This window comes from Schistocerca americana, chromosome 4 (genome assembly GCF_021461395.2).
Source record: "Schistocerca americana isolate TAMUIC-IGC-003095 chromosome 4, iqSchAmer2.1, whole genome shotgun sequence".
Classification (NCBI taxonomy): domain Eukaryota; kingdom Metazoa; phylum Arthropoda; class Insecta; order Orthoptera; family Acrididae; genus Schistocerca; species Schistocerca americana.
Window position 1 is genome coordinate 840,518,925 of NC_060122.1, and position 27,153 is coordinate 840,546,077.

Consider the following 27,153-nt stretch of genomic DNA (forward strand, 5'->3'; position numbering starts at 1 on the left):
TGAAACTGATGTGAATCAGTAAAATAGTTTACCACAAAGGAGAGCAATCAAGTGCCAGTGTCTTGCAGCGAGCGTGAGAACATGCGTTCGGTCATCGCGTTTCCGCATCATCAACAATCAGCCGCGTCGCGACGGTTACACGCACGTTCGTACAAATGAGAACTGTGGACAGCGTTGTATTATTGCAAGTGTGAAGAAGCACTGGTACGAGATGTCTGTGTGTGTGCTTGACGAACGTAAGAACGGCTTCGGCTTCTTCCGCATCATCAACAATCACCTTCGTCGTGTCGGTTACGCGTACGTAGGTCCAAGTGTTAATTGTGAACAGATAATCACCATTACAGCCTGTGTTTCTATCACCGCAGGTTCGGCCACAGGAAGACTGTGAAATACGTGTGACTGTGTGGAGAACAACAGTGACAGACATTAACATCGTCAAGAATACTGTACGGTAATAAGGCAATGATAACTATGACCTCTCATCAAATTAGCAAGAATGGTAATTGGCATCAACACTTACGACTTAGTGTGCAAAAAGTGCAACCTGCGATTTTCTTATCGTCTCAGAACATAATTGTTCATACCAGTCGTAGGACAGTGTTGTGTTTAGTGTTGAGCGGCTTCCCTAAACTTGCTTTCATATTCATATACACGAATTCAGGTAAGCCAGCAGCAGTGTGGAGCAAAAATAATACGACGGCCGCGAGAGTACCAGGTACGTCGCGTGGACATGGCGTACGGTAGAAGTGAGGGCAGTTTAAGGGTCCCCCACCAGTCGTACCCCTGAGCGTGTCACACTCTGTCCAGTGGTTTCGTTCTTTGCACCACCTCAAGCGTCGCCTGGATTATGAGGACGTGCTCGACCATTATATACCGTTTTTCTGATCTCGCTACACTCAGCCACTGTGCTAGATGGACTGCTAGCAGCATTTTGTGACTCGCGAGTGACTCCTTCTGCCGATATTTCTCGCGAGTATTGAGCTGACGGTAGGAGTGGACAGGCGGAGGAAGAAGCAATTCCAGCTGCTGCCTGTCCCGTAATCATCCGGGGCTCTGGAGGCGACTGGGGGTCCTCGTCGAACTGCAGCAGCAGCAACAATGGCAGCTCAGAATTGTCTTCGGCTACATTCTTCGTAGTCCGCACAGCTACAACATCGTAAGACTGTTAAGCGAAAAATTATAAACTTACATAGGCATTAACCAACAACTTTTCTTTCACAAAGTATGACTAATCTGAATAATAACCTGCGGTAGTTAAAACCTGTAGGACACCCGTGTTGTCATTGTCCTCAGGCATTATTACCATGTGGGGAACCGTTTCCTTTCCATGCAATCATCGAGTCTCATAAGCATATGAAAATTGATTAACTATTTACTGACAGTTTTGTGTGTTTGCTAATGGCCAGCTTCAGTCTAAATTTTCTGCCTCAGTAACTGTTCATTCTTGTATTGTATAACAGAGGCTACTTAAAGTAAAGTAAAATTTCACTGGCAAAACTAATAACTAAAGACACAACGCAAATTAAGACAGCGCAGTTTGATTTATTTTGTATTTAGCGATAGACTTCTTCTGGCTTGGTATGTATTTTATAGTTGTTATTTTAAAAGTAAAATCAGTTGCTCAGTTGCTCAAAATAAATTCAGTTAATCTTTCAATAATCAAAAGTAAATTGCCTCCCTTTTTCTAAATTTTGCGTCACGTTACACTCAGGTTACTGAAAGTCATTTTTTACATTACAAAGTTAAGCCAGTCATTTATTTAACATTACTTTCAAAATTTAGTATTTCAGAATGAGTAACTGTAAACTCGGTTCTTTCTGATTCATTTACTTTCTCGTGAGCTGTTGTGCTGTGGAAAAGCGTGACAACCTTCTGTTGCCACGCCAGCGATTATTTGCTTAAATTTCTTTGCTGTTCCCTTCCTCATGATTCCGGAGATTCATTGCCCTAGCGAGCTGGAGGCCGTTAATTATCCGTTTTTTTTTCATCTAATCACTGTTTTCTTTGTATTATCAGTGATTGTTGTAGTAAATATTACGTGGTACCCCTTTTTCCCCCTGGTGCAGTTCGTGAGCTATTGCACTATACTGCACCCATTTCAAAATTATCATCAGTATTTGGCTTTAAGTTTAGAATAGATTCTTCCTTCAAAAGAGTTTGTTGTACGCTTTCCTCCAAATAACAGGCGTTATTTTCCCTCGGTAACGATAGCCTTACTCACTATAAAATTTCATTAGGCACAGTCAGTTATATCGGAATCCAGTAGGCCGATTAGGGAGGGCAATTTACAAGTGGTCAATTCCGCTTTACACAGGGGTGTCCGGGTACTTTTGATAAGACTCTGTAGATATTCTGAAAACTGCTGCAGAGAAACTATTTCCGTTATTAAAGAGATTCCCCACGAAGAGTAAGGGACTCTTCAACGTTCCTCTCAATGCATACCAGAATGACTCGATAACACTCAAATTCGGCGAGCATGGAGGCCATGGAAGACGTTTTTATTTGATCTTATTCTCATCAAACCTCTCATTCTCATCAAAATCTCATTCTCATCAAACCTGTCTTCTACGCACGTACACGTAAGCTGGCGTACTCTCACCTTGGGTCACGGAGTCCCATACTGACAACAATGACTGCGTCTTTGGACGAATGAGACCAGCTACAAAAGAGCCGCAGAAGCACACATAACACCTACTTATATAGAACCGACCGTCTTAAAGACCGTTCTGAGGACACGGTGCGATGATATTCTTCATCGTGTTGTCTGATGACAAATCGTGCCACAGAGGATTTGCACTGCGCAACCTATTCGGATGGGCTACTATATGAACAACAGGTGACTACCGTCTCTTTTACATTCTTAGTTTAGGAGGGGTGAAATACGGGGACCGAACAATTGTATACATCTAGCACAGAAACCAGACGGCAGTTGTAAGAGTCAGGGATAAGAAAGCGGAGGAGTCGTCGAGCAGTGAGATAGGGTTGCAGCCTATGCCCGATGTTATTCAATCCGTACGTTGAACAAGTAGTAAAGGAAACCAAAGAACGATTTGCAGAAAGAAATGAAGTTCAGGGAGAGAAAATAACTTTCAGTTTTGTCGGGGATTTTGTAATTCTGTCAGAGACAGCAAAGGACTTGTAAGAGTAGTTGAACGAAATGGACACAGTCACGAAAGTTATAAAGTGAAGAATAACAAAAGCAAAACTAGGGTAAGGGAATGTAGTCGAATTAACGGAGGCGATTAGCAAACGAGACAATAAATTTAGTAGATGAGTTTTACTATTTTGGCAGGAAAATAACGTTATGGCTCAAGTAGAGAGGATATAAAATGCATGCTCGCTATGGCAGGAAAAGCTTTCCTGAAGAAGAGAAATTTGTTAACATAGAGTATATACTTAAGTGTCAGGAAGTCCTTTTTGAAAGTAGCCATGTATGGAAGTTAAACATGGAAGATAAACATCAGATTACTCTCCATTCAGGGGCTGTTACACGCAGCGACCGTTATTTTGACTTGTAAATAATAAGATTTCAGCTATCAGTCGTCCTTTGGAATTTTTATTCGTAGATCTAGATTTCAGATAGAAACTAGCCATTCTCAATGCACTATCAATTTTCGTCAACGCATGTAACGCCTGTTGGTTGGGCTTTGTCCACAGTTCAATGAATTGTGCTCAAAGCCCGACCAACAGGCATTACATGAAACTTCCCGGCAGATTAAAACTGTGTGCTGGGTCGAGACTCGAACTCGGGACCGGTCCCGAGTTCGAGTCTCGGTCCGGCACACCGTTTTAATCTGCCGGGAAGTTTCATATCAGCGCACACTCCGCTGAGTGAAAATTTCATTCTAGGCATTACATACATTGACCTAAAATGAAAGTGCATTGACAATGCCTAGTTTCTAGCTGAAATCTAGATCTGCCAATAAAAATTCCAAAGGACGACTGATAGCTGAAATCTATTATTTACATGGAAGATAAACAGTTCAGACAAGAAGAGAATAGAAGCTTTAGAAACGTGGTGCTAGAGAAGACTGCTGAAGAATAGATTGGTAGACCACATAACTAACGAGGAGGTACTGAATAGAATTGGGGAGAAGAGGAATTTGTGGCACAACTTAACTAGAAGAAGGGATCGGTTGCTAGGATATACTCTGACACATCAAGAGCTCACGAATTTAGTGCTAGCGTGAAATATGGAGGGTAAAAATTGTAGAGGGAGACAAAGAGATGAATATAGTAAGCAGATTCAGAAGGATGTCAGTCCTCTTTCAGAATACTGCTGCGCGGTGTGGGATCCTTAGGGGATAGAAATGACGGAGTACATTGAAAAAGTTCAAAGAAAGGCAGCACGTTTTGTATTATCGCGAAATATGGGAGAGAGTGTCGCGAGAACTGATACAGGATTTCGGCTGTAAATCATTAAAAGGAAGGCTTTCTTCGTTGCGACGGAATCTTCTCACGAAATTCCAATCACCAACTTTCTCCTCCGAATGCGAAAATATTTTATTGACACCGACCTACAGATAAAATAAGGGAAATGAGAGCTCGTACGGAAAGATATAGGTGTTCATTCTTTCCGCGCGCTATACGAAAGTGGAATAATAGAGAATTATGAAGGTGGTTCCATAAAATCCCTCTACCTGGCACTTAAATGTGATTTGCAGAGTATCCAAGTAGATGTAGGTTGCAATAGTTATTTGGAGAAGAAGAGGCTTGCATAGGATGGGGTAGCACGGAGCCCTGCATCAAACCGGTCTTCGGATTGAAGACACAACAAGGACTTCTTTGTTAGACGTTTAGTGTCGATAGATTTGTAGCTACGGGACACGAAAAAGTGCGGGAAAGTCCATCTGTGTTAAGGGGCCAAAAACACGGCAATGAAATGCATGGAACGCACGTAGAAAGGGAAAGCAGGGTGACTCATTGGTTAGCACACTGAACTCGCATTCGGGAGGACGACGGTTCAAACCCGCGTCCGGTCATCCTGATTTAGGATTTCCGTGATTTTCTTAAATCGCTTCATCCAGTTTCCGGGATGTTTCCTTTGAAAGGGCACGGCCTGTTTCCTTCCCCCCGCCCTTCCCTAATGCGATGGGACCAATGACCTCGCTGTTTGGTCCCCTCCCCCAAATCAACCAACCAAACCACATGGTAGTCGTCAGCCATCACTGTTAATATCTCGGATCAAATACGAGGTTAAAATCTATACAGTTTCGTGGAAATATTGCCTCAGATGGCTACTGGCTCTGGTACTAAAGATATGGAGCGCGTAGACAGAGCTGTATGATAACTATCAATTAGAAAAAGCGCCACATGTGAGCCTTGTAAACACTGAGGCTAGAACTACACAACATTCTACGGCATCGACGAAGTGCTTCGCATAGTCACCCCCCGGGCGACGTACTCTTTTCTATAGTATTATAAATCACATATGCCAGTACTTATTGTGTGTTATTTTATAAATATATACCGCGCAATACAATTAAAGGATCACTTTTTCGATATTCCGTAACAGTCTCCCTTCCAAAGTGTAAGTTTGATACTTGGCCAAAAGGTTCCCAAAACATGCCTCTGTAATTGGACAAAAGCGTGGCGCCCTGCAACGGCAGCCATGGGCTCGGCGGTGCTTCAAACAGCAGGGTGCCGACACATACGAAAAAAAGGCCAGAGCTCAGAAATTCGTGAGAGGTGTAAGGTGGGTTAATGACGTCTCATTGGCTCCAAGTTTCACAACTCCTCCCAACGCCACCGAGGACGTGTGTCACGATGAGAAGATCGCCACACACCACCTTTCACACATTTCGTTCCTTCATTTGCCGCCTTTGCGATGGAGGTCAGAACTCCGACGTCCACCGTTGAAATCACGCGGTGTTCTTATGGGTGGCCGAGGAAAACGTTTGAGAGTCACCACAGTTCATAGCTGACACGAAAAAGACTCAAGAAGTGGCATAAAGGAGCGACAATGAAACCACCCCTTCCTCGGGTGTTGATTCCCCGCACATTTCGCGATCGAATACGATAGTTTGCAGTGCGGTGAGCAAGAGGACGGCGTTCTTGACAACATTAGACACTGCTGACACTTCTCTGACGACTCAACACTTCTGTAAAGACGTCGGGCGTCGCAACCCTACTCAACGTCCGCCCCTGGTAGCTGAGTGGTCAGCGCGACGCAATGTCATACCTAACGGCCCGGGTTCGATTCACGGTTTTGTCGGGGATTTTCTCCGCTCGGGGATGGGTGTTTTGTTGTCCTAATCACATCCCCCATCGACACGCAAGTCGCCGGAGTGGCGTCAACTTTAAAGACTTGCACCAGACGAACGGTCTACCCGACGGGAGGCCCTAGTCACACGGCATTTAGAATTTTTGCTCTGGTATACAGTGTGCAAACATCAAGGCCCGTTCAAAACGTCGAATGAAACATTATCCGAAGCAGCAAAGGGTTTTTATGATTCTTCAGCTATCCTTTTTCTCGCCCTACTGTGACGGGATGATGGGTGAGTGGGGTGGGGGTGGTAACATTGACACGTGTGTGAATAGAAAGTGGCAAAGGATCTCTCTAAGACCCCCGCACCCCATCTGGCAACAACCTCGCTGCCCCTTCGAAGGGGTTGCCTGTCTTTAAGCGTTAGAGAACCAACGGAGCGTCACTCAAGTGCATGGGTGTCGAAGAGATTGTACATGTACATTTTCAAAATGCGTAACAAATGTGCGAGGTGGGGCGGAGGGTGTTGGTGAACGGGAAAACCTAATAGGGACGCTTTGCCGTTTTATTGGTGCCTGTGTCAACGTCGCAACCCTCCGTGATCACGCGACAGGAGGACGTGAAACAGGGGCACTGAAAACGAAGAAGCGCCCTTTGCTGTTCGGATCACGTTGAAATTTCGTTGAATGATTCTGAACGGTCCCTAGAGGTTCCACCCTGTATACCAGAGCGAAAGCGGCAGTCATTCTAAACTCCAGAAGGGTCAGATCACGTTTAATGTGGTTACAGCAGCACAAAATCCATGCGGAAACGCTGAACTGTCCAAGGAGCGCCAGAAGTGTCGAACATTGTCAATAACATCAGCCCGTTGCTCATCGTACTGTGAACTGCCATTTTCGACCTCAAAATGTCCCGGAATATACCGTAGACTTATATTGTTCACGTCAATCTGTTGTAGAATTATGAAACGTGTTTTACGCTCAAGTATTACAAGGTTTTGGAGAACGAAAACCTCCTCTGTAAATGTAGACAACGACACTCAAGTTGACCATGTGTTCCTTGACGTCACGAAGGCATTTGACACTGTCCCGCGTGGCTTTTAGTAAAAACGAATGCGAGGCCACTGAGTATCGGACCAGATCTGCGACTCGATGCAAGACTTCCTTGCCGAAAGAACCCAACACATCCCTGTTAACAGAACAAAATCGATTGATGTAAAGGTAATTTCGGGAGTACCACGAGAAAAAGAGATAGGACCGTCATTGTTTACGATGAATATAAATTATGCAGCAGAAAGTGTCGGAAGTTCTTTAAGACTATGTCGTAGATGATGAGGTTGTCTGTAAGAAAGCAGCAACGCCAGAAGACAGTATCGATTTGCCGAATTACTTACAGAAGACTGATGAACGGTGCGGGCTTTGGCAGTTGACCTTGAACGTAAATAAATAGACTCAAGAGCCAAAAAAACTGGTACACCTACCTAACATCGTGTAGGGCCCAGAAGTGCCGCAACACGACGTGGCATGGACGCGACTAATGTCAGAAGTAGTGCTGGAGCGAACTGACACTATGAATCCTGCATGGCTGTCCATAAAACCGTAAGAGTTCGACGGGTTGGAGATCTCTTCTGAGCAGCGCGTTGCAAGGCATCCCAGATATGCTCAATAATGTTCATGTCTGGGGAGTCAGGTGGCCAGCGGAAGTGTTCCTGGACCCACTCTGTTGCAATTCTAGACGTGTGGGGTGTCACACTGTCCTGCTGGAATTGACCAAGTCCGTCGGAGTGCACAATCAACATGAAGGGATTCAGGTAATCAGACAGGATGTTTACGTACATATCAGCTGTCAGACTCGTATCTAGACGTATCAGAGGTCCTATATCACTCAAACTGCACACGACCCACACCGTCCCACACCGTTACTGAGGTTCTAGGCGCTTCAGTCTACGGTCGCAGGTTCGAATCCTGCCTCGGGCATGGATGTGTGTAATGTCCTTAGGTTGGTTAGGTTTAAGTAGTTCTAAGTTCTAGGGGACTAATGACCTCAGATGTTGAGTCCCATAGTGTTCAGAGCCATTTGAACCATTTTTGAACCGTTACTGAGCCTCCACCAGCATGAACAGTCCCCTGCTGACATTCAAGGTCCATGGATTCTTGAGGTTGTCTCCATACCCGTACACGTCCATCCGCTCGATACAATTTGAAACAAGACTCGTCCGACCAGGCAACATCTTTACAGTCATCAACAGTCCAATTTCGGTGTTACCGGGCCCAGGCGAAGCGTAAAGCTTTGTGTCGTGTAGTCACCAAGGATACACGAGAGGGCCTTCGGCTCCAAAAGCCGATATCGATGATGTTTCGTTGAATGGTTCAAGCGCTGACTCTTGTTGATGGCCCAGCATTGAAATCTGCAGCAATGTGCGGAAGGATTGCACTTCTGTCACGTCGAACCGTTCTCTTCAGTCGTCGTTGGTCCCCTTCTTGCAGGACCTTTTCCGGCCGCAGCGACGTGGCGGATTTTATATTTTACAGGATTCCTGATATTCAAGGTACACTTGTGAAATGTTCGTATGGGAAAATCCCTTCTTCATTGCTACCTCGGAGATGCTGTGTCCCATCGTTCGTGCGCTGATTATAATACCACGTCCAAACTCACTTAAACCTTGATAACCTGCCACTGTAACAGCAGTAGCCGTTCTAACAACTGCGCCAGACACTTGTTGTCTTACATAGGCGTTGCCGACCGCAGCGCCGTATTTTGCCTGTTTATTTATCTATGTATGTGAATACGCATGCCTGTACAAGTTTCTTTGGCGCTTCAGTGTATAAGACATTGCGCATACATGGGGAAATAAGTCTACTATTGTACAGTTACACTATTGATGACAGGTTGCTGAGAATAGGAGTAACTATCCAGAGCGCCCTTAAGTGGAATGCCAGACTGACATTTACAGAGTAAAAATATAGCTCATTCACCAAGGACGTGCGTTACAAGGAGCTTGTTCGGCCGATTGATGAGTATTGTTCATCAGTCTGGGACCCTTACCAGGTAGAACTGAGAGAAGCGATGAAGCGATAGAGAAGATCTAATGAAGAGATGTGCGTTTCGTCAAAGGAATAGTTTAGTCGGTGCGAGAGCGTTACAGAGACTCTCAGCAACTGCAGTTGCTGACGTTACAAGAGAAGCGTTGTGCATCATGGAGAGGTTTGCTATCGAAATTTCGAGAGAGTACTTTTCAGGAACAGATGGACAACTACGTCCCAGAAACATCTCGCGAATTGACTACGCCGAGAAAATTCGACAAATTAGCTGTAATACAGAGCTAACCAACAATGGTTCTTTCCACGCGTCATTCGCGAGTGGAACAGGAAAGGAAGGTGTCAGTTAGTGCCAGAAGTACCCTCCGCCAAACAACGCTATGTGGCTTGCGGAGTAGGATGTAGACGGAATCATCACCCCAAGGGAAGAAGTGGTTTCATTGATGCCCTTTGTGCTACACCACCCTGAGCTCTATTCGTGTCGATTCTGATCGGCGGTGTCGGCCGGTGTGACCGAGCGGTTCTAAGCGCTTCAGTCCGGAGCCGCGCGATCGCTACGGTCGCATGCCTCGGGCATGGATGTGTGTCAAGTCCTTCGGTTAGTTAGGTTTAAGTAGTTCTAAGTTCTAGGGGACTGATGACCTCAGATGTTCCATAGTGCTCAGACCCATTTGAACCATTTTTCTGATCGGCAGTGTCTCCGGAACTCTTTCCTCGGGTGCCCATTAGAATCGAGCGTGATTTCAAGGCTAGGCGTTCCTCCACCGCAGAGGCGTCAAAAGAAGGGGTGAGATGTGGGTAAGAGGGGTTGTGAGGGCTTCCCCATCATATCACAAGTCCACGGCGTGTTGGGCAGAATTGTGGTGAAATTTGGTGGCTGTGTGATATCATTAACCCATCTTACTCCTAACATAAACTTCTGGGCTCTGGCCTTTTTTCACAAATTGTCGACACTTTGCTGTTTGAAGCGACGATCAGTGCGAGGGTGAAGTAGCAGGGCGCCGAGCATTTGCACCACACTCGGGAACGTTGTAGACCCATCTGAGCCAAAGTTAAAACTCATGCGCCGCAGTGGGAGACAGTTAGGAGTTTCGTAAGAGTGATTTTGTAATCGTGTTGCGCAGTGTAGTTTCACATACGTGTGCGTACAGGCTGTTGTTAACCCGAGTCATGCTGCCGGTGATAGGTTCGCGGCATAAATTCCAAAAGTTACCTTAGTGCCGTAATAGTGAAGAGAAAACTGTCTTGTTTTCATTTCAAAGTCTGTCAGAACTTTTTGTTATTTTGAAAAACCCCTTAGCCGAGTTAAAAAGGTCACAAACTTTAGGATCTACCTGCTGCATAATGTTGAAATAAAATAAAATAAAATAAAATAAAATTTTGTATGCTAAATGCAGCAAGTGTGTGTACTTCTGTTTATGGGACGTCTATATAAAGAAAGTAACGTTGCAAATTCATTTGCTATGTTAATTTAGTTATTACTTGGCTCAGAACCAGGAAGGACAATTTCGTACCCGCTCTTGCGATTGAGTATCTCACAGTGAAATGCATAAACAGTTTTACACGTAAAACGACGTTCAACAGCTTTCTTATGAAACAGGTAATGCTAACAGTAAATGAGTAATTAAAGTTTTGGGTTCAGTTATTGCAATTTGTTTAATCATTAAAAGTATATCCGAACGTGTCCCGCGAACATAATGCAACGTTGATACAACAGGTAATTGTAAGTTTGTGTGACCTGACAGAAACGACTTACAATCTGCCTTGTTTAGTGCACTGTTTACGGTATGGAGAACAATAATTAACTTTGAGTCCTATTGCTTCATTTAACCATTAGTAACTTGATCCCAGTCAAACTTTTGTAAAATGACAGCTCAAATGACTTGTACAGTAGCGTAAGAGGGGAGGAGTGTTACAGAGTGCAAGACCGAATTACTAAACGAACGGTATCTAACTATATAAGTTAATTTGAATAGCGTACTTTAGTGCAACTAATATTAACGTACGAACGCACTATCTACACTGGATGTCTCGAACATTCCAGAAAAGGGCTACCTCTTCTGATGTGCCGTTGCGTCAAATTTAAAACTTTTTTTTATATTTCCGAAAAACCTTTCCAAGGCAAAACATTTACGGTTCCAGGTTTTTGTGCAGTACAAAATATAAATGAACGTAAGTAGGCATAAACTTGTATAATTCCCGGCCCCTTGATCAGTTTTGCTGTTTTCTAGCACGTATTGTGCCAGCGGCGATCTAACCTAACCTTTCCTTTCAGTCTGCTGTTAGTGTTGACTGAAGCGTAAATTTAAAGCAGACACTTCAGCTTTAATTTAATATCATTTGTAATGAGCAAATAACATATTTTAGAAAACTCCATTCATATCGTGTAATCAGACCAGTTCCACTACCAGTGACCCTTATCTCTCCATACTGAAAATCACACGCGACATTACGTTCCATTAAACGCTACGCAAGCGCATCGTCACTAGCGCCGTGCAGCGGCCGTATGCGGCAACTCGCCATCGACAACAATGTGTCCTTCAGTCTTCACCGACAGGACGGTTGTCGTGTTGACAACGTGTCACGACAACTGACAGTTCGGGGGTTGCGAACAGTGTTTCAGACACTAGGCGGGGACACGCCTTTACTCCGCATGGATCAAATAACGATCAGCGCAGAAGACTCTCTGAGACACAGCTGCAAGAGACCAAAGTGGAGGCAGTCAGCTTACCGAGCAAGTGTCCGATTTGCCGGCGGGGTCCCCCGCGCAGATGATGGAGTTGTTGAGCCCCTCCGGGAACTTCCTCTGGTAGTACTTCTCACACCTCTCGAGTGGAAGTACACTGATCTCAGTCTTAAGCAGTTTAGCGCTTGACTTAAAACCTGAAAGAATAGAATAATTGTTAATGGCACACTCAGATCTACATTATCATTTTTTCTTTGTGAGAAATTAACATAGTTATTACCGTTGGTTTCTACGACAGAGGTTCTAAGTGATATCTGGAGGAACGTAATACGTTAATATAACACCATGACACTCGTACACGAGACTCACCATAACTTTACACCGCTCCATTCGCACCATCAACAGAACAGGCTCTGCTAACGGTATACTACGCCTTCCACGTCGCTGGCAACGGGTTCTACACAATGCTGGTGACTACTTTGAAGGACAGTAGCAGGTGCAAACATGTAACTCTTTTGTATCGGTTGTGAATAAACAGTTGCCTCTATTTAAGTTCCAACCCTCGTACAAAGCATTTATTAATAAAGTTATCTCCACTTATGAAAATTGTTTTCCTCTAAAGGTAACTCGAATCACACAAAAGTCAAAAAATAAACCGTGGATTACACAAGGAATAAAGATATAATGTGGGACAAAAAGGAGATAGTATCTACCGTCTAGGAACAGCTCTGATGTTAGCACTGTAATGCATTACAAAGAATAGTGCAAAATATTGAAGTAAGTAATCCAGAAATCGGATCAGCTTTATTATGAGAAAAACATATTTACATTGGGCAACAAAATAAAAACTGTATGGGATATAGTGAAGATAGAGACATGTGGGGCCAGAAAGGAAGAGGAACAGATAGCTCTAAAAATAAATGAGACTTCGGTAAGAAGTGCGTGTAGTGTTGCAAACAAGTACTTCATTTCCGTTACTGACAGCTTGAGTTATCAGGTTTGGTGAACAAGCAATGGAGTATCTAAAACCAGTCTTTAAAAATAACTTCAGTAAAATGGCAATGACACTCACGTCTCCCAAAGAAGTAGCATCCATCACAAAATCCTTAAAATCTAAGTATTCTAGAGCGTACAATAACATATCAATGAAGTTAATCAAAGAGTGCTCATGAGAGTTGAGTTGTGTATGAAGTTATTTGTGTAATTAATCTCTTATCAGTGGAACATTTCCAGACTGGCTAAAATATGGTGAAGTTAAGCCTCTTTACAAGAAGGAGGATAAAGAGATACCATCAAACTATCGACCAATTTCACTTTTGCCGGGTTTCTCAAAAATATTTGAAAAGGATGTGTTCAAGCGTCTCCTTAAGCATCTGGTTGCAAATAGTATATTGTTCAAGTCACAGTTTGGATTTCTTAAGGGTTCTGATACAGAGGAAGCTATTCACATTTACAGTGAGAATGTACTTATTTCATTCGATAAGAAATTATAGGATATTGGCATTTTCTTTGACCTGTCAAAAGCCTTTGACTGTGTGAACCACACCATTCTCTTAAGTAAATTAGAATATTAACGGTGTCACCGGCAGTGCGGCAAAGTAGTTTGAGTCTTACCTAACTAACAAGAAAAAAAGGGTGTCGTTGCAAAATATGTGTGCTGTAAGCAGTCAGTCTTCATCTGATTGGGAATTAATTACATGTGGTGTTCGTCAAGGTTTAATCTTGGGTCCATTTCTTTTTCTTGTGTACATTAATGACTCTCGTCTGTTACGTAGCCACATGCAAGTTTGTTTTGTTTGCAGATGATACAAACATTACAGTAAGTAGCAAGTCATGTACAGATTTAGAAGTAGCCACTAATCAAATTTTCACTGACATTAATAAGTGGATTAAAGTTAATTCACTGTCATTAAACATTGAATAGGTCTACTATATGCAGTTCAGAAGCTGTAAGAGATTTCCTTCCAGCATGTGTATAACTTATGAAGACATGCAAATCGAAGAGGTTGTCAGTGTTAAATCTCTGGGATTACAACTCGATAATAAATTCTGTTGGAAAGGGAATACCAAAAAATTGCTTAAGCACCTAAACAAGTCTGTATTTGCAGTGAGAATGGTGTCAGATGTAGGAGATATAAATATAAGAAAACTTGCATACTTTGCTTACTTTCATTCTATTACGTCATATGCGATCATATTCTGGGGTGATTCATCTAACTGAGCAAAAGTTTTTAACATGCAAAAGCGTGTAATAAGAGTCATTCGTGGTGTAAATTCAAGAACATCCATAGAAACCTGTTCAAGGAACTTGGTATTCTAACCACTGCTTTTCACTACATTTACTCCCTAATGAAATTTGTGGCAAGTAATATCTCTATTTCCAATCAATAGCCCAATAAATAGTATCAACACTAGGAATTAGATCAATCTACATAAAGACTTAAAATCACTTACCTTGGTCCAAAAAGGGGTCCAATATTCAGGAACACACATTTTCAATAAGTTGCCAGCAACCGTTAAAAACTTCGTTTCAGACAAAGAACGGTTTAAACAGAGTTCGAAAGACTTTTTGATAGGCAACTCCTACTCTGTGGATGAATATCTCAACAGAGACTGTTAGGCCAGCTTAAGTAAAAATGTCTGTTAGATTTCAGTTTTGACATCACTTGGCCACAACAGTAAAGATTAGGTATCTTGTGTATGATAAATTTATTAATAGTGAATAACAATGTTTCATTCTGACAACGTGTTAATGCTGTAAATATTAGCTGTTCCAGTTTACTGTATTGTATTCACCTATTTTGACAATCTCCTGACAAATGATCAGGGTAATAAGTATTATATTCAAATGTTTTATGTTATACTTTCTGATATGTTCCACACCCACGAGATTCATCTCATTTTTTGGGTCCATGGAACGAAAACTGAATCTAATCTAATCCCGCGTTAACAATTGCAGGCAGGTGACCGCAACACAAAGAGTGCCATCTAGTAGTCGCAAATGCAAGATACTTAACTTTCAAAATGTAGACAGACAAACGCTACGATGAACATTATTTTCTACATAAAGTAAAAGGCAATAATTTTACCTGACAGCTGCACACACGGTAACAAATTGTCTACATAAGAGCTTATATATATATAGTTTAAAGGCTGAAAACGCAGAAAAGATTAGTATAACATGAAATGCAGAAAATAAAAACTTTTAAAAAACAAAAACATTATGAGCCGACTTAAATAGAAAAAATATTTCGGTAACTGCACGAGGGAACACAAATCAAATGTCATGTAACGGCTTTATATCGTTGAAGAAGCTTTTGTTACCTATTTGTAGATGCTCATTAAGAATGAGACCATCATTACGAGAAAGATGTTTAAAAATTTCTAATTCTTCTAGAACATCTAATCTACGGTCTTTCTTCTCAATGTGCAAAATGTTGATATCGTGAACAGCTTTGGGTGCGTGACCTGTAATCGGAAGATGGTCTGCAAAAGACGCCATTTTTTGTTAAAAGATGTTCTTTGTATCTGACTGGTGAGGCACGTCCTTTTTGTTCTATGTCGTAAAAAGAGCAAGTGCCACAAAAAATCTTATAGACACGAGAGTTTTCCAAAGGGGAACAGGTGGATTTTAAATTGTGACAAACTTTTTTTCGAGCTATTATTGACTGAAAAGGCGACATTACAATTGTATTTATTATGAAGAAGGCGTCGAATCTGATAGGAGATGGGCCCCAAGAAGGAAATAGAAAATAATTTCTTCTTTTGGTGGGACTCAATGATAGAGGTAAATCTTTTAACAGTTTTCTTTTTAAGGATGTCGTCAACTATGGCAGTTTCGTATTCTTTGTTAAGTGCTATAGTTTTGATCAAATTAATTTCTTCCTCGAATTTTTCTTTCGAGAGTGGAATAGAAGTAGCTCTGTGAATAGCAGAGTGGAAGAAACCGTTTTATGAGATTGAGGGTGCATGGAAGAAGCAGGCACGAGCTGATCCGTACATAATTCTTTACGAAAAACATTAAAAGATATTTTATTTTGTTCTGCTGTTAGCGTCAAATCAAGAAAGCTCAGCTAGCGGGACTCATTTCCGAATTCACCGGTGAAGGATATTTTCTCGTGAAGTTCAATAAATTGACTGAAAATACGGTCAATACCATCAACAGGTCCTTTGTAGATGACTAAAATACCATCGACGTATCTGAAATAGGAGAGAATGCCCAGCGCTGTAGCTGACAAACGGTTGAAGAACTTTTCTTCAGCAAGGATACCAGCCAACGGATTTCCCATAGCGAGACCATCGGGTGCTGATACAGTTGACCATTAAATTCAAAGTATTTTTATTTGACTGCGACTGTGATTAGATTCATGAAGTCAGTGATTTGTTCATCTGAAAGTTCTTTTCTGAAATGGCGTAAAAAGAAAGTGCGAACACTGTTGCAAACACTGGGTGGGGACACACCTTTACGCAGCACAGATCACATAAACATCGATCAGACAGACGATACCAAAAAATCATCCAAAAAATACTTGAAAATGGCCTAAGGGCGAAATTGTACAATCGTACAGGAAATAAAGGAAGTGGCAGCTGAAGGCTTCAAGAAATCATCCAAAAAATTCATCGCAGCTGAGGACCATCTCGCACTGAAAATTATATTAACCTTCGAACATTTAGTAATACATTTTAATAAGGTTTGTTTAATAAATAAGTTAAATGATAATAACTTGAAAAGGGCAGAATTTTTGTAAGTTGAGTTACAATACAAACCAAAGCGTCTAATTTACCTTGTGGTTGGCAATAATCACTTAAATAATTTCTCCTAGACCTGTACCAGTTCCTAGCCCAAAACAGATACTTCTGAAAATTTATGGTTGTGAATTTTTAATATCTGGGGAAATGGAAAGAGCGTTTTGCGTCATTGGCCGGGAGGCCCCTTGCGTGGCAGTCCGGCCGCCTTGGTGCAGCTCTTATTACATTCTACGCCACATTGAGCGACCTGTGCTCCGGATGGGGATGAAATGATGATGAAGACAACACAACACCCAGTCCCTGAGCGGAGAACATCTCAGACTCACCCGGGGATCGAACCTGGGCCCGTAGGACGGGAATCCGTCACGCTGACCACTCAACAATCTGGGCGGACTTTAATATCTATGAAAAATACTTAACGATTTATAACAAGAAACCTGAGGTACATGCAGTAAATAATAGTCACAGCGTAAACTATTGATGAATCAGTTATGTACTGCATCCACCCTCATTCTCGTTATAATTCTTACAAGTGCTCTCATAGCAATTAAAAATCCACAATTACAGTTTTCACAACTATCTACATGGCGTTAGAAATCTGAATGGGGATAAACGAAACAAATTTATACTTTCTAGTCTGATTCAAAAATGTACTAAATTAAAAAAATTATTTTTATTCAAGTACTAATTTTCTGCTTCTTAATCATGCATGTGTGAATTTTTTTACAGTCAAAGTAACAGCAGAAACTGGTCGATAAACTAACGGCCATCAACAGCATAGACATAGGTCAGACGATAAATTTACATTGACAAAGCGAACGCTTTGTTAAGAAGTCAGTTGGAAAAGTAGCATTCAAAGACTGGAAAATAACAGTGAAACTTGTGAGACGATTATATTATAAGAACCATGGAATAATGAAGGAACGTTACAACAGTGCATCAGAGACTTGATTATATATGTGACTACGAGCAGCAACACTGATAGGTCCATTGACTGTGACCCTCAATAGCGGTGTTTTCCCATTAACTAGTGGACAGTGTATAGTGTACTTTAATGATGCACTTACTCCCATTAAATCTTGTGTTTGTCAATTTATTTCGGAGAATTTTCCTTTCCTGTTGTGAGACTACGGAATACCGTTGATCCAGCTCACATCACCTCTTTATAAAGTAGGACTTCATATAATACATTTTGTGTAGACACCGAGATGTTATTTCGGTGTGTCTAACAGTTTCCGAGATATGCAGGGATAGGCCAGAAACTGATATCATACGTGAATCTCTGAAACTTTACGAGATCTTTGTAGGAGATAGAATCTTTGAACGTCAGATTGAATCCAAGTTATATGTTGACACAATTGCATTAAAACGTCGCACTCAGAAGCATGTACAGAGTGTTCAGAAACAGTATGAAAAGCTTGTAGGGGTGTTGCAGTGTAGGTTGTGGTGAGGAATAATTATTGAGAAAAAGATTGATACGTTCACCGTATCCGAGGTGATTAGCACTGAAGGTAGCCAATCAGGCTGTTGGGCGTGCAAATTCAGCGGTCCGACAGATGCAATTAACGCCAGTTGTTCTCATAGCGTAGATGACAGCGCACGAGATTGCTTAGCATGTGGCTCGGGTTCGATCCCTACTTCCGCCCGGTGCCCAGTTTTTGTGTCGCTCTCTCGTCCGGTTTGAGGAAACCAAACGAAGAACACGTTTGGCCACACCGTCTCTAGCGCGGAGCTTGAATATGCGTGCACATCGGCCTGATTGGCTAACTTCAATGTTAATTAACTCGTAAACGGCGCGACGTATCGAATTCCTTTCTTAACAGTTATTTTCCAGCATAGCCAGCCGTGCAACACCCTTACAAGGTTTTGAGACTCTTTCTAAATACCCTGTGTATAGGAAATGCAGTGTAGTTGGTAACTCTCGAAAGATTCATCATCGAACGAGATTTCTGGTAGTAAGTTACTGCCCCGAGTTCAATAGCTTTCGAGATTTGATGTGATACGTTTAAAGGTGTTGGTGAAAAGAAAAATTTCATCCATTTTAAAAAAAGTTAACTGTCACTATAATTAAAATTAAGAAGAGATTTTTGATGTGCATGGAAAGACTATAGAGTTCTATGGCGGAGGTAGAGGGTTTAAGGCGACTTCCTATCGTCACGGATAGTTGTGTCCTGTGGTGATTGCCTACAAATAGTAGTGCCTGACTGCACAACTTCGGAACTTAAATATCACGTGCCAACTAGTTTAAATCAGATTTATAGTCTAGTGTCCCCGGGTGACCATAAAAAACTCGTCTAAAGTACACAACAGTATTCTGAACCCGCGACAGCCGCCTAGCTAACCACCTACATCGGTGTTTCTTTGTCTGCCGCCGGCCTCGGTGGTCTAGTGGTTCTAGGCGCGCAGTCCGCAACCGCGCGACTGCTACGGTCGCAGGTTCGAATCCTGCCTCGGGCATCGATGTGTGTACTGTCCTTAGGTTAGTTAGGTTTAAGTAGTTCTACGTTCTAGGGGACTGATGACCAGAGATGTTAAGTCCCATAGTGCTCAGAGCCATTTGAACCTTGTCTGCCAGTGTGCAGTGAACTAGTGCAGCGACAGGCTCAAGAGTATTCTAGTAGCTTGTGTTTGTGTTTTTATCAAATTTTTCAGTGCAAATCCATGTCTACGAGGCGAATGGGCTGACTTTTACTTAGCTCTTTTTATACCTGTTGTCTGCCTTTGAATCTTAATACGAGTGTCATTCAATAAGTAACGCCCCACATTTTTTTCTCAGAACACATTTATTCTGAAGAGTTAGAATTTGGTGACAGTATACATCAACATGTCTTGTCCATGTCCCATTTTTCTAGGTAGTCTCCATCAGGCTCTATAGCGGTACGCCAACGTTGTGGAAGAGCGTCCATTCCCTGCTGGTAACAGTTCTTGTCCTGTAGGCTTTGCCATGTTTTCACTGCATGACTGACAGTCTCGTCATCTTCAATGTGTGTTCCCCGCAGACAATTCTTCAGCGGCCCAAAGAGATGGAAGTGCGAGGTTGCCAGGTCTGGACTGTAGGGTGGATGAGGCAATGATGTCCAACCCTATTCGTCGTGATGTGTTCCCAGTTCTCAAACTTGTGTGTGGGCATGCATGATCGTGTTGGAGCGCTCGTGGTCTTGCGGTAGCGTTCTCGCTTTCCGCGCACGGGATCTCGGGTTCGATTTCCGGCGGGATCAGGGATTTTCTCTGCCTCGAGATAACTGGGTGTTGTGTGTCTTTCATCATCATTTCATCATCATTCACTCGCAAGTCGCCGAAGTGGCGTCAGCTAAAAAGGACTTGCAATTTCGGCGGCCGAACGACCCGCATGGGAGCTCCCGGCCAACATTGCCGTATGATCATTTCATTTCATCGTGTTGGAACAAGATTTCTGCTGGATTCTTGTCCGATCGATCACGTCGGAAACGGTTCTTTAGTATATTCAGAATCTTGACGTATGCCTCTGAATGGATGGTTGACCCTGTTGGCATCACATCCACGAGAAAGACGCCATCAGAATCCCAGAAGACCGTCACCACGACTTTTCCGGAAGAGGGGGTTGTCTCAAATTTTTTCTTTTGTGGTGAATGAGGATGATGCCACTGCATGGGCTGCCTTTTTGTTTCCGGCACAAAGTGGTGCACCCAGCTTTCGTTCCGCGGAGCGGTCCGTGACAGAAAGGCCTCTCCGTACGTCTCAAAACGCTCCAACCGTTCAGATGAAATGGCCTTTTTTGAATCTTGTGGTCGGCTGTGTGAATTCGTAGAACCCCTTGTGAGCACCTCTTTGAATATCCGAGAGTCTGGATCATTGCACTTCCAATGCTGACCGACAACTGCAGAGCCAATTGTCGAGTTGTGATGCGCCAGTCTGCACGAATAATGGTGTCCGCATGATTCAGCATGTCTGGAGCAGTGGCTGTGACAGGACGTCCCGAGCGTGGCTTATCATGGAGCTCTGTTTCTGCATTTCCTGAGGCTGTAACTTTCTTTATCCATCGCCCAACTGTACTCCTATCAACTGCAGCATCGCCATACACTGCACACAAACGTTTATGGATGTTCACCACGGTTCTTTTTCTGCACACAATAATTCAATAATAGCACGCTGCTTGTAACGTGAGTCGTATGTAGATCCATTTTGACCCTGTACTACGGCTCTGCCATCTACCAGAACGGTTCGAAACTTCACCGGCGCACAGAACAAAACTCAAATGTGAAGCACCAGTAAGGACGTTTGTCTTCGTATATTAATGGCTTTTTAAAAAACGTGGGGCTTTACTTATTGAACGACTCTCGTATTAGGATGGACAGGGAACGTGCATGCTATGTGCAGACGCCGGAGCAGATGGCCACAGTCTGGGAACAGTTGAAGACGTTGGCGCCATCAGCCACCCGCTGGCTGCTGCCTCGGGAGTTGAGAGGCGGCGGAGAATTTGTCGCCACCTGCCGTTCAGCAGACCCATCTGATGCAGATCAACTTAGGTCGCACACGGATATTTCGCAGAAGTTGGAAACAAAAAAGTTGGCAGAGCTGGATGTGACCCTAATTCCATTTTACAGAGAATACTCCCCTCGGCACTGGTCCCTTCTTTAGCTTTCATTCATCACGAATCTCTCGCAAAACGCAAAGTACCAAGCGACTGGAGAAAATGTACAGGTGACTTCCAATACATGAAGGGCAAATGAACGGACCTGCAAAATTACGGACCAACATGCTTAATGTCGCTTTGCTACAGAACTCATGAGAATATCATAAGTTTGAATACAATGAATTTCCTCGAGACGGAATAGTTTCCATGTACTTATATGGATATGGCGTCTGTTCTTTCTGACATGTCTGAAAGAACAGACACCATTGATGACCTGCGGTCGTCTAGAACGAAATTAGAATTATATTAATTTCAGCTGCTGGTGGGCGTTGATATATATCGACAGGGACAGGTGAAAATGTGTGCCCCGACCGGGACTCGAACCCGGGATCTCCTTGTTAGATGGCAGATTCTATCCCTCTGAGCCACCGAGGGCACAGAGGCTAGTGCGACTGCAGCGACTATCTTGCGCACGCCTCCCGCGAGACCCACATTCTCACCTTGTATGTCCCCGACTCTGGGTGGAGACTTCTTTTTTTTTATTTGCCAAAAGTAGTTTGCGTGGTACAATATCTGGCGTTTTAATCGTCATACAGCAATTACAGTGGGTCTTCTACAAAACAGTTTCACTTACGTACTAGAACACACAAATTGGAGTACAATCGTTTTCATGGGTCAGCTTTTAAAGAAAACTTGTTTCGCACAACTGCATCTACTAGATTCCACATCTGTTTTCTGTGTACCCTCCCCCAATTATTCCATCGATTAATGCCAACTGTTATTCTTGCCACGTTCAGAACCATTACATTTAGTTAGGGCCTTACGTCAACAGTAGGGCTAGCAACGTGCTTTGCAAATAATTTCGTTGGAACCATTGGGGGAGGGTACACAGAAAGCAGATTTGGAATCTAGTAGATGTAGTGGTGCGAAACAACTCACGTCCACGTCGTCCAAAAGATTTCCTTAAAAGCTGAGCAATGAAAACGATTGTACTTCCATTTTTGTGTTAGCATTACGTACCGGCAAATATTTTGTAAAAGAACCATTGTAATCGCTGTATGACGATTAAGACGCCAGATACCCTACCACGCTGGCCGAGCGGTTCTAGGCGTTTCAGTCTGGAACCCCGCGACCGCTACGGTCGCAGGTTCGAATCCTGCCTCGGGCATGGATGTGTGTGATGTCCATTGGTCTGTTAGGTTTCAGTAGTTCTAAGTTCTAGGGGACTGATGACCTCAGATGCTAAGTCCCACAGTGCTCAGAACCATTTGTACCATTTGAGCCCTACCACGCAGACTACTTTCAACAAATAAAAACAAATATGTCTCAAAGCAGGATCGAACACTCGACCTCCTGTCTGCCAACCCAAAATACTTTCCCCTGTAGCCGGCCGGAGTGGCCGTGCGGTTCTAGGCGCTTCAGTCTGGAAACGCGCGACCGCTACGGTCGCAGGTTCGAATCCTGCCTCGGGCGTGGATGTGTGTGATGTCCTTAGGTTAGTTAGGTTTAAGTAGTTCTAAGTTCTAGGCGACTGATGACCTCAGAAGTTAAGTCGCATATTACTCAGAGCCTTTTGAACCATTTTTCCCCTGCACCAACTCCACAACTTCGGTGTGTATATGCTGGCAGAGGTAGTTACCTTACATGTGATTACAGTGTTGCCAGCGTCCTTTAGCGTCCATTTAATGCCCGAAATATGCGCAGGACGGAATTCTGAGAGACATTTTTGTACTACCAGTATGTCAGGAATCTTGCTGCGAAGTTCGAGTGTGCGAATTTTTCTTCACCCTGCATATATAAAATATCTCGCAAATTAGGGTGAGCAGCTGGTGCTGATAACGCTACAGTGTAAGGAAAGTGACCACAGGAAAATACAGGAGGACTTACACGGAATTTGTGTATGGTGATGATGTTGATGATGATGTTTGGTTTGCGGGGCGCCCAACTGCGCGGTCATCAGCGACAGCACGGGGTCCCAATTTTTACACAGTCCAATTTTTTTTTTTGCTCTGTCCAATCTAGCCACTGTCACAAATTATGATTATGATGATGAAATAATGAGGACAATACAAACGCCCAGTCCCCGGGCAGAGAAAAATCCCCAACACGGTCGGGAATCGAACCCGGGACCGCGTGATCAAGCGGCAGCAACGCTAGCCACTAGACCACGAGCTGCCATCGTATGATGTTGATGAATGCCAGCTTGCTCGAAATGTAGAAAAAGGTAAGTTGATGTTGATGAGTAGCAAACACCTTAGTGTTGTGCTGCTTGATACTCTGACGTCTGGTAGATATCATGCCGTAAAGCTGCAGAGCACTCTGGAACGGGACGCATACGTAAGGTCGGTAGTGGTGTAGGTGAATGTTCGACTTCAATTTGGTGAGACAAATGGGAAAGTGTCGTTCATCTGCAAAGGAGACTGCGTATAGAACTGTACTGCGACACATTCTCGGCTACTCGCCAAGTGTCTGGAATTAGCGAGAGGCTGCGTTAAAGTAAGACGTCGAAGCAATGCAGAGGCGTGTTATATTTGTTGCCGGTAGGTTCGATCAATACACTAGTATTACGGAAACGACCAATCAAAATAAATGGGAATCTCTGGAAGGAAGACGATGTTCTCTTTCAACGAGACATTATTGAAAAATTTTAGAAACCGGCGTTCGCGACTAATTTCAAAACCATTCTACTGCCACTAATGTATATTTCGCTAAGGGCAACCAAGACAAGGTGAAACAAATTAGGGATCGTACGAAGACATACAGGCATCGTCTCGCCCTTTTTGCAAGTGGGACGGTACCCTCTGGCATGCATCACATGGTGGCCTGCTGTGTATTTATATACATGTACAAGGGATGAGCTAAATAATGTGAACACCTATAGTTACTTGAAAATAGTTTATTAATAAGGGGCTGGATCGCCACTTGCCCGTAATACACACACATCAAAAAAGTTTTGCATCACATCGGTTCCGAGAGTTTCGGAACTTGTACAGAAAATTGGAACATAAATCAACATGAACACCATTTCCGCCCTTCTTATTGCTCACAAAAACTACACATACACAAAGCCACCATACAGCGAGACCGTCAGAGGTGGTGGCCCAGATTGCTGTACGCACCGGTATCTCTAATACCCAGTAGCACATCCTCTTGCATTGTTGCATGCCTGTATTCGTCGTGGCATACTATCCACTATGCCATATCAAGGCATTGTAGGTCCAGATTGTCCCACTCCTCAACAGTGATGGCGTAGATCCCTCAGAGTGATTGGTGTTTCACGTCGTCCAGAAACAGCCCTTTTCAATCTATCCCAGGCATGTTCGATAGGGTTCACGTCTGGAGAACATGCTGGCCACTCTAATCGAGCGATGTCGTTATCCTAAAGGGAGTCATTCACAAGATGTGCACGGTGGGGGCGCGAATTGTCGTCCATGGAGACGAATGCCTCGTTCATGTATCGTACAGCCGTTACGGCGCCTTCCATAACCACCAGCAGCGTACGTCGCGCCCACGTAATGGCACCTCAAAACAGCAGGGAACCCCACCTTGCTGCACTCACTGGACAGTGTGTCTAAGGCGTTCAGCTCGACCATGTTGCCTCCAGACACGGTCTCCGACGATTGTCTGGTTGAAGGCATATGCGACACTCATCGGTGAAGAGGACGTGATGTGAATCCTCAGCGGTCCATTCGGCATGTTGTTGGGCCCATCTGTACCGCGCTGCATGGTGTCGTGGTTGCAAAGACAGATCTCACCATGGACATCAGGAGTGAAGTTGCGCAACATGCAATCTATTGCGCACAGTTTGAGTCGTAACAGGATCTCTGTGGCTGCTCGAAAAGCCTTATTTAACATGGTGGCGTTGGTGTGAGGGTTCGTTCGAGCCATAATCCGTTGGTAGCGGTCATCCACTGCAGTAGTAGCCCTTGGGCGGCCTGAGCGAGGCATGTCATCGACAGTTCCTGTCTCTCTGTATCTCCTCCATATCTGAACAACATCGCTTTGATTCATTCCGAGACGTCTGGATACTTCCCTTGTTGAGAGCCCTTCCTGTCACAAAGTAACAATACGGACGGGATCGAACCGCGGTACTGACCGTCCAGTGATGTTTGAACTGCAGACCACACGAGCCTTGTACCTCTTTCCTGGTGGAATGACTGGAACTGATCGGCTGTCAGACCCCCTCCGTCATGCATGGTTATTTACATCTTTGGGTGGGTTTAGTGACATCTCTGAACAGTCAAACGGACTGTGTCTGTTATACAATATCCACAGTCAACGTCTATCTTCAAGAGTTCTGTGAACCGGGGTAATGCGAAATCTTTTTTTGATGTTTGTAGCTGCGATTCTTCTTGGAATACTGGTATGTAATGATGATGTAGTCTCGAGTGGAATGTTATACCACTCTTCGACGGGAACCTCTTCTAATTCCTGTAATGACGAGGGAGGCACAAATCTGCTCTGGAGTCTGCACTGCAATACCTCCCACAAGGATTCGATAATATTCAAGCCTGGGGACTGTGCTGGCCAGGGAAGACGCTGCACTTCAGCTGCATACTCCTCATTCCACGATTTTACTGTCCTGGCTGTGTGAATGGATGCATTATCGTCCTGAAATATGGTACAACAACATTTGCCCCTGATGACCTAAAGCGTTCACATAATCGTTGGCTGTAACACGGCATTTCAGAGTAATGATGGGAGCTGTCGACACCATCACACTCTCACCTCCATGGTTAAGCGCTGGAATCAAGCAATCGGGATTTTAAGCTTCTTTTGGCGTTCTCCAGGCGTAAACCCGGCCCGATGTTGGAAATAACGAAAATGTTGACTCGTCGGACCATATGACGTGTTTCCACTGTACAGCCGTGTTTTACGCTTCTTTGCGTTGGTTGTGGGCATTAAGGGTTTCGATGCAGCAGCTCGTCCGTGAATATTTGCTTTATGTAGTTCTCGGCGGACAGTGTCGATAGATACGGGGTCTCGAAGACGGCTGTTGAGGTCGGCAGTCACTTTAGCTGCCATGGTTTTGTGTTGTTTTGACACAATTCTTGTTAGCGTACGACGATCTGTGCATTTAGTTTTGGCTTGCGACCGCTATAACATTTAGACGACGGTATCTTTCCATGTCTTGTGTGGGCTGTCATGGCTGTTGAAACAGTTGCTCTTGAAACATTCAATAAGTTGGCATCTTTGTTACTCTGATGCTCCTGGTAATCGTGCCCCCACAATCTGCCCTCTTTGGAACTGCGTTAGGTCTTTCAATGGACGTCGACCTCGGCCTCTGGATGCAAATACGAAGTGCTGAGTTGTGACCTAGTATTGTCGTAGCGACTGAAGTCATTCATCAGTCACGCACTCGTTGACCACACGAGGGTCCCTGTCACTGGCGGTGATGCAGCAGCAACAGGTTGGAATCTCTTGGGCAGCGCACGTGGTGGATCAACGTAGTACCAAATCTCACTCAGCTGCAGGTTTAATGTCAAAGAAGTGCACTTCGAAGGAGACTGTCTTTATTTTTGCTATTGTTTTGTTTTTCTTAAATGGTGAAGCTACGTTCTTAGTTTTATAAGGCGCGTGTGGGTATTGTGTATTGAACCGGGGACCTAGAAACAACGCAGAGTCTTTGACCCGCGGTAGCCCTCAGCGGTTCACAACCCCACTGCCGCCCCACACCGAACCCAGGGTTATTGCGCGATTCGCCCCCTTCCACCGTGGACGGCCCCCACCCCCCACCCCCACCCCCCCCCACCCCCGCGGGAACGTCTTATACCAGACAAGTGCACCCAAAATATTTGCGTGGTATAGTAATTATGGTGTACGCGTATACGTGGAGACAGTGTTTGCGCAGAAATCGCCGACA

The 27,153-nt window shown here is 43.9% G+C and overlaps 1 protein-coding gene across 1 annotated transcript in view; it reads right to left on the bottom strand.

Annotated features, from left to right (window-relative positions):
- The window catches only part of LOC124613854 (venom protease-like), a 174,343-nt gene that overhangs the window by 11,603 nt on the left and 135,587 nt on the right, over window positions 1-27,153 (bottom strand). The window contains exon 6 of the mRNA XM_047142579.1: window positions 11,975-12,126. Within this exon, the coding sequence (XP_046998535.1) occupies window positions 11,975-12,126 (152 nt within the window). The remainder of the gene's footprint in view (window positions 1-11,974; window positions 12,127-27,153) is intronic.